This window comes from Cebus imitator, unplaced genomic scaffold, assembly GCF_001604975.1.
Source record: "Cebus imitator isolate Cc_AM_T3 unplaced genomic scaffold, Cebus_imitator-1.0 Scaffold451, whole genome shotgun sequence".
NCBI classification, from domain to species: Eukaryota; Metazoa; Chordata; class Mammalia; order Primates; family Cebidae; genus Cebus; species Cebus imitator.
This window is the reverse complement of record NW_016107766.1, coordinates 194,144-212,743: the sequence shown is the minus strand read 5'-3', so window position 1 is coordinate 212,743 and position 18,600 is coordinate 194,144. Positions and strand designations below refer to the sequence as shown.

The 18,600-nt window shown below is 41.0% G+C and overlaps 2 protein-coding genes across 15 annotated transcripts in view; one reads left to right on the top strand and one right to left on the bottom strand.

Annotated features, from left to right (window-relative positions):
* Positions 1-686: 686 nt before the first annotated feature.
* Positions 687-7,864, bottom strand: OARD1 (O-acyl-ADP-ribose deacylase 1). Of its 5 annotated transcripts, none has more exons than XM_037732519.1 (6): positions 7,773-7,864; positions 5,480-5,559; positions 4,994-5,138; positions 3,962-4,020; positions 2,727-2,839; positions 687-1,326 (listed from the first exon to the last, which is right to left on the bottom strand). In XM_037732519.1, the coding sequence occupies exons 2-6, from the start codon at positions 5,516-5,518 to the stop codon at positions 1,224-1,226; spliced, it is 459 nt and encodes a 152-aa protein (XP_037588447.1). In that variant the 5' UTR covers positions 5,519-5,559; positions 7,773-7,864; the 3' UTR covers positions 687-1,223. The 5 variants fall into 5 exon arrangements, with proteins under 5 accessions (XP_037588447.1, XP_017367242.1, XP_017367243.1 ...); XM_017511753.2 differs by lacking the exon at positions 7,773-7,864 and adding an exon at positions 6,200-6,467; XM_017511754.2 differs by lacking the exon at positions 7,773-7,864 and adding an exon at positions 6,348-6,465.
* NFYA (nuclear transcription factor Y subunit alpha) overlaps positions 6,727-18,600 on the top strand; it is a 29,498-nt gene continuing 17,624 nt past the window's right edge. For 2 of the 10 annotated variants that reach the window (XM_037732514.1, XM_037732518.1), the window contains exons 1-4: positions 7,956-9,277; positions 12,931-13,066; positions 14,744-14,830; positions 17,638-17,784. In XM_037732514.1, the coding sequence (XP_037588442.1) occupies positions 12,992-13,066; positions 14,744-14,830; positions 17,638-17,784 (309 nt within the window). In that variant the 5' untranslated portion in view covers positions 7,956-9,277; positions 12,931-12,991. Of the gene's footprint in view, positions 6,967-7,955; positions 9,278-12,930; positions 13,067-14,743; positions 14,831-17,637; positions 17,785-18,600 lie in introns of those variants that run through there. The other 8 variants (XM_017511738.2, XM_037732513.1, XM_037732511.1 and 5 more) reach the window with 8 other exon arrangements.

Below are 18,600 nucleotides of genomic sequence, written 5' to 3'. Positions count from 1 at the left end.
GTTAAAAACACCAAAGTGGCCATTCAACTCCACCACCAAATTATAATTTTTTTTTGAGACAGGGTCTTGTTCTGTTTCCCACACTAGAGTACAGTGGCACAACCACAGCTCAATGCAACTTCAACCTCCTAGGCTGCTCAAGCCATCCTCCCACCTCACCCTCTAGGGTAGTTGGAACTATAGGCGTGCACCAACACATCCAGCTTTTTTTTTCTGTAGAGATAGGGTCTCACTATGATACCCAGGTTGGTCTCAAACTGCTGGGCTCAAGTGATCCTCCAGTCTCAGCCTCTCAAAGTGCTGGGATGACAGATGTGAGAATTTTTTGAGAGGAATCTTCTTATTTTTTAAAGAAGATTCATATGGATGTTTGGGAATCACTGATTTATTAGGTCACTATTCTGTGCTAAATACTCTGCTAGGCATTTGACATGTATTATTTCACTTGTTTTAATGATTAAATTCAGACAGGTTCAATCACAGAAACCACGCAGTGGACAAAAGAGAGAAAAAGTTCACCATGAGGAGATTCTGAAAACCTGCCTTTCGACTTGTCCAATTTTCTTATTTTCACTTTGCTTTTCCTCCTACTTGGACCCTTTGTCTGACTGTTTGAAATTAAGTTGCAGGTGAATCCTCCATTACCCAAGACCAGAACAAACAGACAGACATAAGCACAGAACCTCCTAAATCCCCCAAAGATTTATTTTTCCATTTTTTTATCACCACAAATTTTTTGTTAGCAATGTAGAATTGTGCAATTAAAATGAAAAGTCTCCCCTCAGAGGATTCTGATGACATAAGGATAACACCAAGTTATGTGCACAAACGACAAAAAAATGCCAAACTGGAATGATCATCTTTCCTGAAATTTCTCTTTAAAAGCAGAGATGTAGAACCAATGCTGCCACCTAGCGGCCAGCCAAACAAATCAGGTAGCATACTGGAGCAAAACAAAGGTCACAGTCCCAACAATCTAGTTTCCAGGCCTATTATCGGGCCACCCACTCCTTACTTTATTGCAAAAAAACACAGCAATATATCATAAGCAACCCCTCCTCCACAGTCCTAGTCCAAATACTTGAATACAGCAACCAAAGTCTGTCTTGTGAAACAGATTACTTCCCACGAAACTTTCCTCTGCCGATTTTAACGTAGGTTTGCCCAGTCCTATGGCCTGGTAGAGATGACAGAGGAGAACATGGAAACATCCAAATATTGATTCAAAGTGTGTACACAGTAATTTTGATGTCTGTTGCTTCAAATACCTCCTCGATCATCGCAGATACATTTTCCCATTGCAGACGATCAAGACCACATCCAATCCTGAAAAAGACAAAATATCTCCATTGACGGTGATGAAAGTATATAGGAAACTGGTCCTTCTCTCTTGTCAGCTATATCCACTCACAGCATAAAAACAAATAATCTAGTCTCACACCCTTATAGGCAACCATGGTAGGAGTTTGGAAGTCAATTCTTGTTGTGAGTCACCTATGACCATTCCTGGACAGCTCTAACATCTAAAAACTATCACTTCTTTTTGTCTAATAAGATACCACTTTCCAACTATTTCGTTTACATTTAGAAATGTATAACTGTCATGGCATGGGAGACTCATTTTCCCTCTATGACTACTGACTAAAATTGGCTGTGGACGGATGGGGAAAGGTTGGTATTTTAAAAATACACTTACGGTAACAAAATGTTAACTAAAATAAGGAGAAAAGGGATGAGGTACAGGACCTCTGCAGAAAAGAAAGTCAAGATGGAATGCTAGGAAATGGCAAAATGGCTACAATCCAGGAATAAGGTTTTTGCAACACCTTGGTTGAGAATAAACTCAGTAAACTCAGTCCATAAAACTCTACTACCTGACACCTTCTAAGATGTTACTCTAGTGATCCTCAACATCCCTACGGAAAAGGAGACTCAAAATTGCTAATTTCATCTCACGATTTGATAATTAAGTCGGTAAAGAACTGTGATTTTAAAAAGTTTCTGATACATACACCATAAATATATCAAAGACCAGTGTAAAATAAGGGACATTGCAGCCACACTCAAAGTAACATGGGACTCGAGATAAAACTGCATGCATGCTCAGCATTGACTCAAAACTACCAGGGTGACAGGAAGAGCTGAGGCCCATTTCCTGAAAAGAAAGCAAAGGAAATACTGAACCCTCAAAGTCATTCCCTTAAGTTCCCAATAGCTAAGGTCTAAGAAGTGACATCAGGGACAGATCCTCCAGCTATTAGCCACACTGACCACAAACAAGCATGCAGTATAAAAGACAGTGATAATTTACAACTTTCTTGACACAAAGTAATAGGTCTGGGAGATGGGAAGTGGTCCAAGAGGGGAATCACCATTATTGTCTTGATTCTTTAGCTTATATTGCTTCAGGAATAGAGGTCCAGCTTCAAGCAGAGGATGCTGAGAATTCAACAAATGTGACTGAGTAACAATGGTTCCTCTCTGCTAAGTAGGCTGAGGCAGGTGTGTATTTCAAGGTAATTGTCATGATATATTCAACTCAAGCTAGAAAATGGCTGTGTCTTGGCCTAAGCCCAGACAACTGGTTTACTGGTGGTTTTACAAAATTTTGACTTTTGTCCACCTTTAAATCTGTATTTTGGGTTAAGCTTTTAAGTTGTCTTTGGGTAAGACAGTAAACCCCACTAATCAATTAAATCTCCATTTAGGGCCATAGATTTCCTTGCCTTGGCATGGAGAGGTCGGTGACTCCATTCTTCAGACAATGAGACTTCATTGCCTCTAAACTCTTCCGTAAGGTTTCGTAAGTTGGCTTGTGCGAAGCCCTTTTCTTTGTAATCTGAACACAAAGGATTCAAACTTTCATCATCCCAAAATGATAGCCAAAGAAAATCACCCCATTCCCCCAACATCCTGATAATTTAAAAAGGGGCATTTTTTAATTGAATTAGTCTAGAGCAAGGATGACAAACGTCAAGTCATATTGCCCCTTCCACACCGTTATGGGAGATCCTCAAAAAATCCACTAAGTAGAGACTGAGAAAACCAGATTCTGCCACGTAGTAATCTTTCCTTTTCCCAGAAAACCCAAGATTAGCAGGTGGTGTCTAAAGTCAATATTTTTAAGCAAGGTAGGTGAAATTCTCTGTGCCACTTCCAAGAGATAAGCTGCATATCTATAACAAGGAAGAATGCACACCACCTGAAAATTTCCTGCTAAAAAAGGCCTCTATTTATTTAGCAACTATGCTTGCTTCCTTGATGTTCCTTTATATAAAACAATAGAAAAAACTGGTAGTGTCCCAAAGTAAAAACACTGGAAGCCACATAAGCTTTAAGGACAGAATTCAAAGGGGTTAGGACATCTCCCTACTCAGTTTGCCATCCAGATCAGGCTTGTAGGGGGTTAGCTGTAAGTTATCCACCACCATCACCAAGGAAGCCACACCCTTTCAGGGACCAAATAACATCTTGGACTGTTGAAGAACCCCACATTCAAGCAGTAGTTAGGAGAGGAGCTAGGTATTATTTGGCACTGCACTTATTTTTTTTTTTTTCACTCCCTTGCTGTCAGTGTGCTATTTGACATGGAATACAAGAAAAGCTCCTTTGAGGACTCTGTCTCTTGAGACATTGTTTTTACCTCACTCTGCTTAGAAAATATAGTATAGGAGGCATTCCTAACTTTTGCAAGTCTCAGAACAAGCCTATGGTAAATGGCACAGGACTTTCCCACACAGCTGGGATGTCACCTCACATTCCTTTCTAACCCAGTGCTCCAAGTAGCTGCCATCACTGGACCTGAGTAGTCATAAGATAGGAGGCCTTTTGACATCCTTAGTTGTCTAGAATGGAACATCATGATCAACACAAATGCAGTGCAGCCCATCTGTTCACCAATCCTTAAAATGTATTAAGAATTGGCCCTGAAAAAAAAGAAAAAGGGCTGGTCCCATCTTACCAAGTAATATATATATCGCCCATCTCTCTTCAGAACAGCCACTTCTCCAGATTCCTTTTCTAGGAAAAAGTTATTTAATAATAGAAATGAAAGAGCAAACCAAACACTGATCTACATTCTTAGATTTTTAAATCTTTACAAGTTTACCTCAGTACTAATTTTCAACATTGAAAGGAACAGGGAAGACCTATTGTCCCCCACACTTTGCTTTTTATCGGCATTCCCAAATACTACATTCCTTAACTTACAGCTTTTTTACAAACATGTTTCCTCACGACCCAACTCTGGTCCTGTTTCTACTTTCAAATATACCCTCATTTGTCCACAAACTTTGTCTATTGCCTTTAAATTGTTTTGGAATGTATAGTTTATTTGCCAAATGTGTATTTATTCAATAATTATCTTTTTACATTCAAAGAGCTGTATAAGACATTACAAGGAATACAGACATATAAAAAAGGCATTATGACAGAATTTTCAATCCAGAGAAGGTATAATTGTTACAAATAACTACAATACAAAGCAGTAAAAAATTGCCTTTGTGTAGGGCTAAGAATCACTGTGGACACTGATTCTGTAAGCCTGGAATGTGGTCTAAGAAACTTTCAGAAGCTTCACAATAGGAATTTAGTGCACATTTCTGGTTTAAAGTCATCAGTAGAAAGGGATGGGAGGGGTCTGCAAGGAAGAAAAGGTTTCTAAATTCCTCTTTGAAGAAAAAGCAGAGTATTGGTAAGTAGATGATCTTATATGCCAACCTATACATTGTGCTAAGCATTTCAGAGTTATTACAAGTGAAGTAATATCGTGAAGAAGGTTTTATGATAGAGGAGAACGAGATTAAAAACCTTCACAGGAGTTCAGGTTTGATATGATAAGGATCCAAACTAGAGAGCAATCTTGGGGAAGAAAAATCTAAAAACATTTGGTTCTTAGGAATCCCCTTTACACGTATATCTTGTTTATTAAAGTGTAACAGATCAAGACGTGCTCTAGCCAGGTCAAACCAGGTAATTGGTTTCCAAAACTCACGTTGATTTAAAAGTTCTTCCACCCCTCCAAATTTCTTCTTGAAGAGGACAGCTATCCCAGCGTCCATGCGACAATCCTCACTGATACAGTGCGCTAAAGAGTCTGTTTTGGGGCATGCAAAAAGGTCTCCTTTCACATAAGTGATCTAAAAAATGTGCAAAGGAAAAGACAATGTTTTATTAGATGCAGAAAAATACTAAGCTATTTATTTTTCTGTATTTTGTCCCCCACCACTACCTCTCCCTGTACCCCTTCCTGCAATCTGATTTAAAGCCAAATCTGCAGGATTTGATTTAACTACAATGAATTACCGCATGTGTAAAAGGAAAGTAATGGATGATCCCTGCCAAGAATTTTGAGCCTAAGTGAATCAGCTAGAGAGAAAAAAAGAATAATTCAATCACTGACTTAATTAAAAGTGTTTAGGCTTTTGACCTCCATTATTATGAATTTCAGTTCACCAATAAATGAATAGTTGTTACGCACTCTGCTTCCTTCTGGATCTTCATTAAGACTGCTGGCCATGATACTGAGTCGCTATTTCCAGAATTTAAGTGTTTCTTCAGCTATGAGAAGAGAAAAGGAGGTAAAAAACAGGCAGCCTCAGTATATAATATTGATTGCCCTGTACACCCACTTATTAGGATTTTCCCCCCGAATGTTTATCGATGAATGTGAGTTTGTTCGGCCCCTGGGAAGTAATACAAAACTCTTCTGTGGCAAAAAGGAAGAACGCTTAGGTTCGGTGGCTGCCTGGATCTGCTCCCATTTCGCGCTTTCCTGGAGCGCCCCGCTCCGCCAGCCGAGGCAAAGCCCATCCTAAGACACGCCTCCTCCTTTCTCCACTGCAGCTCCGGAGCAAGGCGGATTTAGGACGCTCCCCTTTTCTGTGCACGACGCAGAAGTATTTCCCCCGGGGGTGTGGCTTAGAAGAAAACAGGAAGGACTTGGCCACAGTCCCGTTAAGCCGCAACCAGAGTGTACAGGGTACGAGCGTGAGCCCCAAGCGTGGGGAAAGGAAAGCGGCCTCTCAAAACGTTCGCCACCCCCCCCTTTTTTGGGCGGTGCATGGGAGTAGGAAAGAGTCTAGAGAAGCCTCCCATTCTCTGTCTCCTACTCTAGGGCGGATCCACGAGGACGCAGGGTCTGTCCTGTCCTGGAGTCCTATGGAGGGTGCGGGGAGGCTCGCTCAAAGCCGCAACTTACCCGAGTCACCCTTCCCCTGAAAAGGAGTCGGCTGTTTGGGGATCCCCGCCCCGCGGGGAAGGGCTCCGGATACGACCCCAGTAGGTGGGGAGGAGCGGAGCAGCCCAAACGCGGAGCCAATCCCGCCACAGCCCTTAATTGCACGCACCTAAGATGGCCGCCCCCGCCCGGTAGCGGGGCGGAAACGAGCCCCTCTAGCTTGCTAGCCGAGTCTACACTCTTTGGCTATGGCCGCCGCACTTCCGGCAGTAAATTCCGTGGTTTCCCGCCGCCGCCCGCGCATGCGTAACGAGAATGCCCACTACAAGTCAGGAAAGGTGGCGCTTGCGTAGTAGCCGCAGGGGTGTGTCCTAGTGGCCGCCTGGAAAGGGGTGGGGAATCAGCAAAGGGGCTAGTTGGCGCCTGCGTAGAACTAAGCTCAAGGTAGTGTTTTGAGATGAAGGGTCTGCCGCTTCTTGAAGGCGCCTGCGTATTCCTTCGGCTGGAGGCGGTGTTAAATCAGAAGGTGGGCGTGGCTGCAGGGGACGCCTGCGCGTTGCTCCTCCAAAGGGGTGGGGCGAGCCCAGAACTAGAGTTAGGGGGCGTGGTCTCAGAGGCGCCTGCGCGAAGGCGGTTGGAGGGAGGCCCTATTTCCCTTTGTTCAGGTTCGCCATTTTGCGAGGCAGCGGCAGTGGCGGCGGCAGCGGCGGCTGGAGCCTCTGATTGGGTTTCGGAGTCCGGTACTGGAGCCAATCAGCGCGGGCAGCGAACCGGGGGAGCGAGGCACGGTGAGTGTGAGGAGCCAATATCCAGCGGCCCAGAGCCGGCCCCAGCGCCCCGATTGGCGGGTCTCGCTGACCACTCAGGAGAGGCCCAGGCGCCCGTCGAGCCCGGGGAGTCGAGCTGAGCCTAGCCGAGTGGGGCGGCCTGCGGCCCCGGCCCGGAGCCTGCGAGTGCCTCGGGACACTCCCGCCCGAGGCCTGCAGGGGCCGCCCCGCGCGGGGATGGCACCCCGGGAGCAGGCACCTCGGGGCCCCGACCTTCGCAGAGTGCCAGGGCCAGTTGGGAATGCGTCCCCGTTCCCCGACTCTTAGGCCCAGGTTCTCAGGCCGCAGGCTTGGGGCCACAAATGGCCCTGCGCAAGGGGACGCGCGCTCCCTTAGCCTCGGCGATTTTCTCCTGGTCATTCTGGCTGCACACTTAAACCCGCCCTTGCACTCTCCACGCTCCAGTCCTTGGGACTGGAAGCCTCCCTGGGGCCCGCGCCCCCCGCCTCCCGCGAGCCTGGTCCCTCTGTCTACGGTCCCTCTAGGTCGGAAGGAGAGGCCTGGGGAGGGTGCGCGTCGCGGCCGCAGGGTCCCAAGTGGGGCTAGCAAGGGGGCTGGCCCGTTCTCGCCTCGCAGCCCTACGGGGCCGCCCCCCCAGGCTCCCTGGTGGGGAGTAGGGGGTCGTTAATTCGCCCACTCCCCCTGCTTCGCCGCGCCCCACCTCCCAGCCCGCTCCGCCCGAGTCTCCGGCCTGGCGCCGTTACCACCCCTTTTGGCTCGTCATTTCCTCTTCTCCCCGCCCCGTTCGCCGAAGCAGGACCGCACACCTCCGTGGTGGAGCCCAACCAAGCGGTCTTCCTTTTTTGCCCGGGCTGTAAGACCAGTCCGTTCGGTGCCTGGAACCTCACTCTTAGAAGATTGATAGCCCTGCGCATTCTTTCTCCCGGAGGCTGCACAACTTGCTTTTCATATTATTAGTCTTATCCACTGCTCATTTTGTGAATTATCCCTCCTGTGGGAATGTAGTACATTGGGGGGGGGGGGAGAAGTCCTTTGTTTTTGCTTTCACCTTTCTATGTTACTTTTTGTCAGGTTTGACTCAGTCCACTCATCTCTTGGTTTATTTTATTCGGATACACTTTCTTATCCTGTGTTAACGTTTTCTCAGCAAATGTTTAGAAACTTTAACAGAGTGTTGTGGGGTTTTCCTTAGGTTGAGAGGTTGCTGTTGGCAACCAATTATCCAGCAGTTAGTATATGCCAGATATAACCCATGTGTTGGGGAAGGAATGCGTAGAGGTAAATAAGAACTGTGCCTACCTGATGGAAATTGACAGGTGAACAGGTCGTTAATACCTGTTAGTGCTATAAAGGGGCCAAGTTCAGTGCTGTGAAGTATCAATGCGTGAGCTAGCCTCCGTGAAAGGCTTATCAGCGCTGCACTTTTGATTGGCGTTGAAGAATGATGATAATTCTTAATTCTTCCACAGATGGAAGAGCATTGCTTGCAGAGAAGCATGTGCTGAGGAAGCAAATTACACTGTTTGAGGCGGAAAGATGGGATAGGGAAGTGGGCAGTAGTAGTGATAGTTTAGGGGGGGAAACCCAGTTGGTAAACCACTTGTATATGTTGCTAAGGAATATTTTAGAAACCGTTATTATTTTGTGTGGAGGTTCAAGTAGAAGGGATCTAGAACTACATTTTTTCCTAAGATTGAAAAAACGAGTTTCTGACTTGTTTTAATGGGTTCTGCTGAGTTCTTGGGGAAGTGGCTGAGTTCTCTGGGGAAGAAGAGGAGATTTTTGTCCTAGGACTCTGAATCACTTTTACTCATGTGAATCTTCTGGTGCATTCTCTGGCACATAGAGGAGGTCTTCAGTATCTGGTGCTCATTTCTAAATTCACATTTAAGGTTATACAACAGGTAGGTTTCAGAAAACTCGTATTCTAGTGCTCTTTTATTACTAAAACTTTGGGGACAGGTTTTATTTTCACTTTTTAGGATGAGTTTTTTTAATTGTTGTTTAAATCATTTTCTTATTTCATTTGATCATCACGTTATCCGCCTTAGCAGATGAGATGATATGGCTTGAATAGTCTAAAAAACATTTATATTTGCCTTTGAAAAGTTTTTTTGTTTGTTTTTGGATACAGGGCTTTCCTCTATTATCCAGTCTGGAATACAGTGGCGCAATCATAGCTCACTGTAACTTGGAACTCCTGGGCTCAAGCCATCCTCCCATCTTGGTCTCCGAAAACATTGGGATTACAGGCATGAGCCACTGCGTCCTGTCCTGGAATAGAGGTTTTAACCTTAGGATTTAAAAATAGGTATGTCCTGGTCACTTCAAAACCACTAAATAATTTTGCTTGGCATCTTTCTAAAAAGCATTATAATCCAGTCACTTTTTTTGCTAAACACCTTTCAGATCTCCGCCAATCTGCAGAAGAATTTGTTTGCCTGGCATTTCGAGAGACAGGAGTTGGCCCGTAGCTTTTCTTCAGACATGGGACCTTTTAGTCTGCTGTTCACATGCTGAAATATTTCTGTTTTTGTTTTTATGCTCTCTTGATTTGTAGTACTTCACCTTCTTCCACATCATCACATAGCTAAATCTTTCTCTCACTTTAGACCAGTTCATCCTGCAGACCTCTGATAGCAAAGAAGAAACAAAAACAGTTCAAATAGTACCTTTTTTGTTTAAGCCTTGTTGATTTATCCCCTGCTGAAACAAATCTCTGTCCTCCAAATTCCCGTATTACTTTATCTCTTAGGATTCCAGTGTAGGTTTTCACTCCATTACTAAACTTAAAGACTCTTTGAAGTTAAGATCTTCCTCAGATATTTCTTTTTATTTTTAAAACCTTCAGAACAGTGTCTGGCACATGGTATGTAGTTAGTGGTGAGAAGTGCATTAGAAAGCTCCAATCCAGGAACTGGTAGAATGATGGGGAAGCTGGACAGCTCTTTGTTGTTGTCTAGTCTTTTCTCAAACATGTATCAGGACCCACTTGTTGAGTTGTGAAAGAAATAGAGCTAATGATGAGAATTTTTAAATAATAGAAGGTATCTGCCATGATGATGGCTCACGACTGTAATCCCAACACATTGGGAGGCTGAGGTGGGAGAATCCTTTGAGCTCAGGAGTTTAAGACCAGCCTGGGTAACAAAGGGAGACCCCCTCTCTTAAAGAAAGAAAAAGAATAGAAAATATCAAAGTGCATCTTGCGTTAAGGGTAAATACTGTTTCATGACCCTTTATTTCAGTTACATGTTTTATACATTATGTGTGCACTGAGTTGTGATAATGAAATGTGTTTCTTACTAAGGGTTATGGTTAAAAAAGTTAAAAAGCTCCTGTTCTAGGCTTTGCCTGGTAGTGATTGTCAACTGTGGTAATCTTAGGGCTTTTCATATCCTTACACTACTAGTTGAGTTTCTGAAGGTTTTAGCTTTGGAGTGTGTGTGGGTCCACATAGAATGGGTTCCTAGTGAGTGGCTGGCTAAATTTCAGCTTTTGCACCTTGGGATAGTGGGGCAAAGAATTGCATTGAGAAGAGAATGCACTAGGAAGACAATTTTCATGCTAGCCAGAATAAACACACTTATTTATTCCTCTCTCTTTGAGGAAAAACCATTCAAAACTTTGTGTTAGGAATAAAAGCTAGACAGACTAAATCTGTCTAACTTAGTTTGTCATAATCTTGGGCAGAGAGGCACTTCGGAAAAGACTATCAGATTGTGTTGCAGTCTTGCTAACTAAAGCTCACAGTAGTAGGAACAGGGATTTACTGAAGCCAGTTACTTATAGCATTAACTATTAACAGAAGCAATATCATGATACAGGCTAAATCACTTTGTCATTAATGTGATAAAAAACTCCTGTTAGATTTGAAGCTGCATTCATTTTTACTCTTCAAAGTATAGTAGATTTAAATATTGCTAAATTGGTTTATTTGTAAACCAATTTGTTAACCAGGATAAACTAGTTAAGAAGAAAATCTGTGTGTTACATCTGTTAGTCATTATCATGTGCTTCAAGTTATATTTTACTCTTGTAAAAGATGTAATCTTCTGGATATTAGTCAAGGAAAAAAATAGCACACAAATAGGAAATTTGGAGTGGGAGAGGCATTGAAACCTAAAAGACATTCCTTTCATAATCCTTATTTTTAAAGTCAGTTTATTGAGAGAGAGTTTAGACACAAAATGTAATAATTTTAAGTATTTTGATGAGCTTTGACAAATCTGTATACCTGTGCAACCACTACCACAATGAAGATATAAAACATTTTCATCACCTTACAACATTCCTAATGCTCCATGCCAGTCAGCCTCCCTCTTTCCTATCTCCCTGTATCCTCCACTCCCAAGGAACCACTGATCTACATTCTGTCTCTAGATTACTGATGTCTTTTGGAGATTTTATATAAATGGAATCATATATATTCTTTTACATCACAATAAGTTTACAAACACAAATGTATTGTGTGTTAGAGACAAAACAGAATTTAGGGAAGCCTGTCAGTGTCACCTAATAGACTCGCAGTCTGGCTGAAAACCTGATTTTCTATTCTGTACCCAGAATCTCTGAGGAGCAGACTTAGTAGTCAACCAATTCCAAAGAGACTTGTGTAAAAATAAGAAAACCAGTTGACCAGTGTGGAATGAAAAATAACTACTGAGTTACTTATGTTGCTGATTCTATTTACTCCTTGTTGGCCAATCTATATGTGAATCCAAATTATAGCTAGAAATTTGCCTAGTGAGCATTCCACTAGAGCAAGAGCAGTGCTTCAGAGAACCATATGGCCACAAGTTATCTTGCTGTGATGACACAGCCTATTATTTATGGCTTATATATTCTTATATTATATCCATTTTGGTTATGTAATGGGCTTAATTTTTATTTTGATTAAATTTTATTATATTTTTTTCCCAACATTCTGGTATAAGAATTTTCAAGTGTGCAGTGAAATCAAAGGAATTTGAAGATAAACACCTGTATGCCTGCCAGTTAGAGTCTATTATTAACATCTTACTATAATTGCCTTACCAGATAGTTCTCCACCTATTTATCCATTTTTCTTTTCTTTCTTTTCTTTTTTTTTTTTATGCATTTCAAAGTAAATTTTAGATAGCAATACATTCTTTCTAAGTACTTGGACATACACTTGCACATATTTTGATTTCTTCTTTCAGACTGTATTGAGACATCTTACAAGTGATTAATTCCACGAGCATATGTGGATTTATGTAGAGTGGTACTCTACTTTGCCACTATAACGAGCAGCTCAGTTAAGTCACATCATTTTATGATTCAGATACTGGAATGTATGAGGGTCTGGTGAAAAATTGGCGAGAAAGGACTATCTACACCTTTGTTTACATATCTGTCATCCCTCCCATATTTCCAAGATGAATTGCCCATTTCTAATTTATATCATTTAAATTTTTTAACAAAGTCTTTATTAAAGTTCTCAGATACCACTTCAGTTTATCTAATTGTGTCCTTATTTTTGAAAGTGGATCTTCAACTCTTAAAGTGTTTGAGAAGGGTAAATTTTGCCTGCAATATGAGGTGGACTTGAGTAACACGTTTGGAGGGAAGCAATTATGTGTTACAACTTAAAGAAGCTTTATTCTCTAGAGTATATGTGCAAACCTGAAAATCAGTGTTACATAGGCCTTGTATTAAAGTGATGTTGTAGCTTAATGAGTATCTCTAAGGTGCAGGTATTGCTTTGACAGTTTTGAAAGGTAAGATTGCCAATAAGAAATGACTGAAAGCATTTTAGAAACGTGAAAATAGCATTATGTTATTATGACTGTGCCACGTAATCTTAGTTAAAAGTGAATATAAACATTTCTTATTATCCTGTTTTCTTGCAAATAAGGTACGGCGATAAATTATTCAGGTTGATTGTCTGTTAAGGCCTTTATTGACAGTCTCACTTTGTTTCTTTCCCCACCTTTCTAATAGGAGTATACCTCACAGCCTTCTAGGATCTCCAGAGTGGACAGGAATCTCATTTGGAGGGACCATGGAGCAGTATACAGCAAACAGCAATAGTTCGACAGAGCAGATTGTTGTCCAGGCAGGACAGATTCAGCAGCAGGTATGGAAGTAAAACTGCTTTAAACATTACATCAACGAAATTGATAACAGCACCCCTCAATTGGTTGGTGTATTACCCAGGGGAATTATTTGAAAGGTACTAGATCTTGTAAAATATTGAGTCTGATGGCTTGTGCTGAATTGCCATGTCCAGCCCATGACCACTTAGAATCTGCTCTTCATGGGTGCCTGGTTATATAGTAAATTGCATCTTTTATCTCATTAAAAGTAAAAACATCTAGTCTGGTTTTCAGATGGAAATTTTGATTTTTTTTTTTTTTTCTGGATTCTATTTGGTCTTTTTCTCTTCTTGTTTGAGCTTAACTTGTGATTTGGTAAGCCTTTGGCCACAATAGACAAACCAACATAGCTTCCTGGAAATCTTCTGTTCTTTGATTTGGTCTGCCACATTTTTTTATTCAGAAAAGTTGTGATTTAACAGGATAATATTTAGACAGCAATTCTTACAGATAAGCACATATTAGAAAGGAATTTCCTGCTGGTGATTTATTCCTAATTAATCGATTGCTTTCTTGAATTTATACGCAGGTTACATTTTCTGATGCTTTATGCTTGGGTTTATTATAGTAAAACTTCACTTTTTTCCCACCCCTCGAAGAAAAGAAATTAATTATTCTTCTATTTGACCTTAGGCCAAGATTGATATTTTGGAAATACTTTGTTTTTGAAATGGAATTTAGCTAATATAGAAAAGTAGTAGGGAGGGCAAAGGAAGTATTGATGATGAGTTGTTCCCATCTAATGATCAAAGGAAGGAGCTACTGTTAATGAAAAGACAAACTCCCTCGATAGCTTTCCCTTCCACACAGCTGCTGTGGCTCTCGCGGGTTCCTTAAACCGCCTTTTTAGAAAAGGGGATTCCACAAAGGGCCCTCCATTCAGACCAGTGCCCTGGAGGGTGGGTTTTTATTCCTTCAGAATTTACCATTCGTGGATGTAAAATAAGGTTGAATCACTGAAAACATGGCCCTTAAAGCAGTCCAGTTGGGTAGAAATAATCTTAGTTTTGAAGTGGGGCGTGCTGGTACATGCCTGTAATCCCAGCTACTCTGGAGTTTGAGACAGGAAGGTTGGCTTAAGCCCGGGAATTCAAGACCAGCCTGGGCAAAACAGCAAGAACCCCATCTCAAAATAAGTAAATAAATAAAGTTTGAAAAAAAAAAATAGTTTTGGGGCATAGGAGCATTGACCTCATGAAGATGATTTTGGTTCACAGTGATTAATTATTCCTCTCTTGGTGATTGCATTTAATTCCCAGAATTTTTTCATGGTAGTTTCAGGGCTGTTAAAACCTAATCATTTTTTTCTTGTGAACTCATTAGAGGAGTTAAAAAAAGGGCATTAAATAATTGTGTAAGTAGAAGTATCAGATTCCTGTTTCCAGAGGGAAAGATTGCATCACAAATCTTTGTGTTAATATGACAACTATTTTGAGTTTTTGAGTCTCATTTTGAGGTCCACTCTGGAGGCAAAGGGCTAATATCTTTAATCCTACTACCTTCAACAAAACAGCTTCAATATAGGGAGTCTGTACATTTTGAAAGTCCTGTGTAGGGTGGGGCTTCCCTCCCTCTCCTCCAAGATAAGGTGATCTCATGTCTTGAACTACACATTTCCTTCCTGACATATTTCAAGCTCTTCCTGTTCCTGTTCTCAGCAGCAGGGTGGTGTCACTGCTGTGCAGTTGCAGACTGAGGCCCAGGTGGCATCCGCCTCAGGCCAGCAAGTCCAGACCCTCCAGGTAGTGGTATCCTCTCTGATTCTCTGTGAGCACTGCATGAACTTCTCTCCTCATGTCTGGTGCTGTTTGTGTTAGGATCTCCAGTAGGAATGGCAAAGTCAGTTGCATGTCTTTGATGATGCTAACTTGTCTTTGAGGCTTATAAGATGCCAGTTTCCTAATGTTTCATGCCAAGTCATATAGATACCCCATATCAGTTTTCTAAGAATTGGATTTGACTAGTGTGTTTCTTTGAAAATGCCTACAAAAGATATAAGTGACAGGAATAAATTCTTAGAAGTGACATTAGAAACTCTGATCCAATTAATTGCATGGTAAAAATTTTGTATATTTGTGTTATAATGGAGAAGGAAATACATACATATATAGACACACATGACTAGGCTAGGCTGTGCTTTATTTTTATTAAAGGGGCAACTCAGCTGAAAAATTAGACTTGCCAAGGTTTATCTAAGCACTGAATCTTGTTAATCTCTTGTTAACTGCTATTGTTTCCATTACTTTTCCTGGGGAAATAGTGACCTGTCTCATTACTAGATCTGCAGAGACTACCCCAGATACTTCTTGGTTAGGCAGAAGCAGGATATACCTTGTGTAAGTCTTAGGTGTTGAAGCCACAATGATAATTCTTGGTTAATCAGTACAGTTCCTTAACATTGTGTATGGCTAAGTATCTTAAATTGGGTTATAATTTGGCCAGTTCCTATAAGAAATAGGAGTAGGAGCACTTGTCTACTCTGTGTATGTAGGTTACTTTTATTAAAATGACTATATATTTTTGAGAAATTGGCAAGATTTGGGTACCCTACTTTTTCCCTCCATTGAATTGGAAGTGATTCAAAGTAGAATCTAGAATGTAGAACCGACATCTCACTTTATTGCTAGTGCTGCTAAGCATCCTGCAGATAACTACCTCTTATTGTCATCATTTCACTTTATCCTTTCAGTCCCACCCCTACCCCTGCCACCAATAGTGTTTGGTAATGTTGTACAGCCAACTTTGAACATAAATTGAGCTGAAAGAAACCGACCTTGTAGGCACTCCAAAACTGTATTAAAATCTCACAGTCCAACAGCTTGTTAATGTTTTTCATGCTTGTTTCATCTTACTCATATATAAAACAGTATTTTGGATTGTCATTAACCCCTTGTGGAATAGAAATGTAACATGCTCTTAACTGTATGGCTTCTTGTTTGATGCATGTGTCTTTGTAATCATTTTTCTGTTGCAAACACAGTGATCTCTTCGGAGTATCAATCATTTATCATGTGCACGAATGGCAGGAGGAAATTAAGATGATGAATAGATTAAAAATTATTAATAGTTGTATCTTAAAACTTGTGTCTCCTACTTACATACATTTTATTTAAAAGAAGTGGAAACACTTTATGGAAATAATAGGAACCTTTCCTTTAGGGATCTCGTTATTTGGAGAGAATTTTAAATAGTTATTGGTTATTCATGCTATATGTATTCTGAGAAGTCTTTCTTGATACAGACTACGCAAGCATTGGTGTAGCAAAAGGAATTTGATTTGGAATGAGGAAATAAGGGAAGGAGAACATGAGAAAGTCAGGCTGTAAAGTCCTTAAAAAAGTAAAGGTTCTCAACGGACAGTTTAACAAAACCTAGGATTTCAGTGTTCCTGGTGATTCTAATACATGAGTGGTGGCGGCAGTGGTGCTGGTGGTGGTGGTGATTGTAGGGAAGATCTTACTATCTAACCTACTCATCTAGGACAGAATGATCTTTTAACGAATTGTTGTTATTTGCACATACTTTCACTATCATTAAGCGTAAATACTTCAGTCATGAATATTCTCTTGTGTTACAAGTAATTTCTGTCAAAACAAAGATAGAGTCTGAAAATGAAAGTTTTGGACCATTCCATGGATCATTACAGTTTACTTCTAAAGCATTTTTAAAGTGCTTCCAGAAAGCATTCTATTAGGTATTTTTGTATTGGGACTCAAGATGTGACAGAGCACTTGTAGTGACCTGGCTCCTACAGTAGTCTGTGTACTCACAGGAGCTTGAAGTTTGAACACCTGACTGCTCTGTGTAATTTCAATATTTGTTGTTGCTTTTGATAAAACTGAAATAACCATGTGGATATAACAGAGGCCAGTATGAGGAATTCCACCATAGAGACTACAAACTGACCAGAAAGTATTTTTAGGAAATCATTAGTAGTGGGCTCTTTCAATAACATGGAATTCACAGAGTAAAATGAGCAGGGTAAAGGTATACATTTGACATTTCATTTTAGCTTGAGAGACTATAGGGAGAAAAGGGTCATCCTCTCCATAAGCATCCTACCAGACCTGCTTGCTGTCCAGCCTCTTAGAGTCATTGCTGGGTAGAATTGATTTACTTTCTTCACTTTATTTAGAATTTGTACTCAACCACCATCACCACCATCACCTCTCTCTCTCTCATTGCCTCCTCTCCCAGCCTTCACTAGAGACCATTCCTGGATTGGTTTAAACAGGCAACTAACCTTGCCATTATGATTAAATGTTTGTCAGGGATTTAGCCCAGGTTCAGTGACAAATGCCTTATATCTATTGAGACTTCTCAAAGACTCTGGATATACTCCATTATGTCTGACCTTAAAGTATTGAAATTGGCATTTAACAGATATCATACGTACTTAAAAATAACTCGAGGACTTAAGACATCCTTTCTAGTGTCTTTTCTACCTTTTCTTTCTCTAGCAAGGCAGAAGAATAGTTCCAGTGGTTTTCTTTTGGTAAAAACCATTTTGTATCTTATGTTATTTCATTGTTCTTATTTTATTTCATTCTAGGTCCAAGGGCAGCCATTAATGGTGCAGGTCAGTGGAGGCCAGCTAATCACATCAACTGGCCAACCCATCATGGTCCAGGCTGTCCCTGGTGGACAAGGTCAAACCATCATGCAAGTACCTGTTTCTGGAACACAGGGTTTGCAGCAGGTGAGTAGTATTAAAAAATGTTGAGCAATATATCAGATGAGAGGTTTCAAAGAATAGATTGTTACAAACTGATAATTGATGTTGCATTTAACCGCTTCCTGACTGACATTTTGCATTTAATTGATTTTCTGCTTTTGTAGTACCAGTGATACACACTAGAACTATGCAGAAATTGGACAGCTCCAGTAAAGACTAAGATATTAGGCATGATCTTGAATTGCTATAAAGTATGTAAAGAGGTTAGAATCTAATTTATAGTATATTTTATTTTAAAAGAAGCAAAAATGAATATTCTTAGAAAGTTAGAAAAATAACAAAATAAGCAAAAAGTATGTCAAAATTAAGTAGAAAACTGACATATAGAAAGGGTAAATCTAGATTGTTTAAACAGACCAATAAAACAGGTAAATCCAGTTGAAAGATGGATTGAGAAATACAAAACAAAAGTAAGCTAAGATGTAGAAGAGATTAAAGGAAGGCCAGGTAGGTGGCTCATGCCTGTAATCCCAGCAATTGGGGAGGCCGAGGCAGGTGGATCACTTGAGACCAGGAGTTCAAGACCAGCCTGGCCAACAGGACAAAACCACATCTCTACTAAAAATACAAAAAACTGATGTGCTGGCACGTACCTGTAATCCCAGCTACTCGGGAGGTAGAAGCATGAGATCTCTTGAACCTGGGAGGTGGAGGTTGCAGTAAGCCAAGATTGTGCCACTGCACTCCAGCCTAGGCACCAGAGGAAGATTCTGTCTCAAAAAAAAAAAAAAAGATTAAAGGAAATATGTGGAAATGTTACACACAACGCTGTGGCATCAA

What these genes read in the sequence shown, in the direction of transcription:
- OARD1 (XM_037732519.1), bottom strand. Translation starts at nt 5,518, where the DNA reads ATGGCCAGCAGTCTTAATGAAGATCCAGAAGGAAGCAGA. An exon ending in GGAAGAACTTTTAAATCAAC is followed by an intron (nt 4,021 to 4,993) that starts GTGAGTTTTGGA and finishes ACTTTTTCCTAG; the next exon opens with AAAAGGAATCTGGAGAAGTG. An exon ending in ACCGACCTCTCCATGCCAAG is followed by an intron (nt 1,327 to 2,726) that starts GCAAGGAAATCT and finishes TGTCTTTTTCAG; the next exon opens with GATTGGATGTGGTCTTGATC.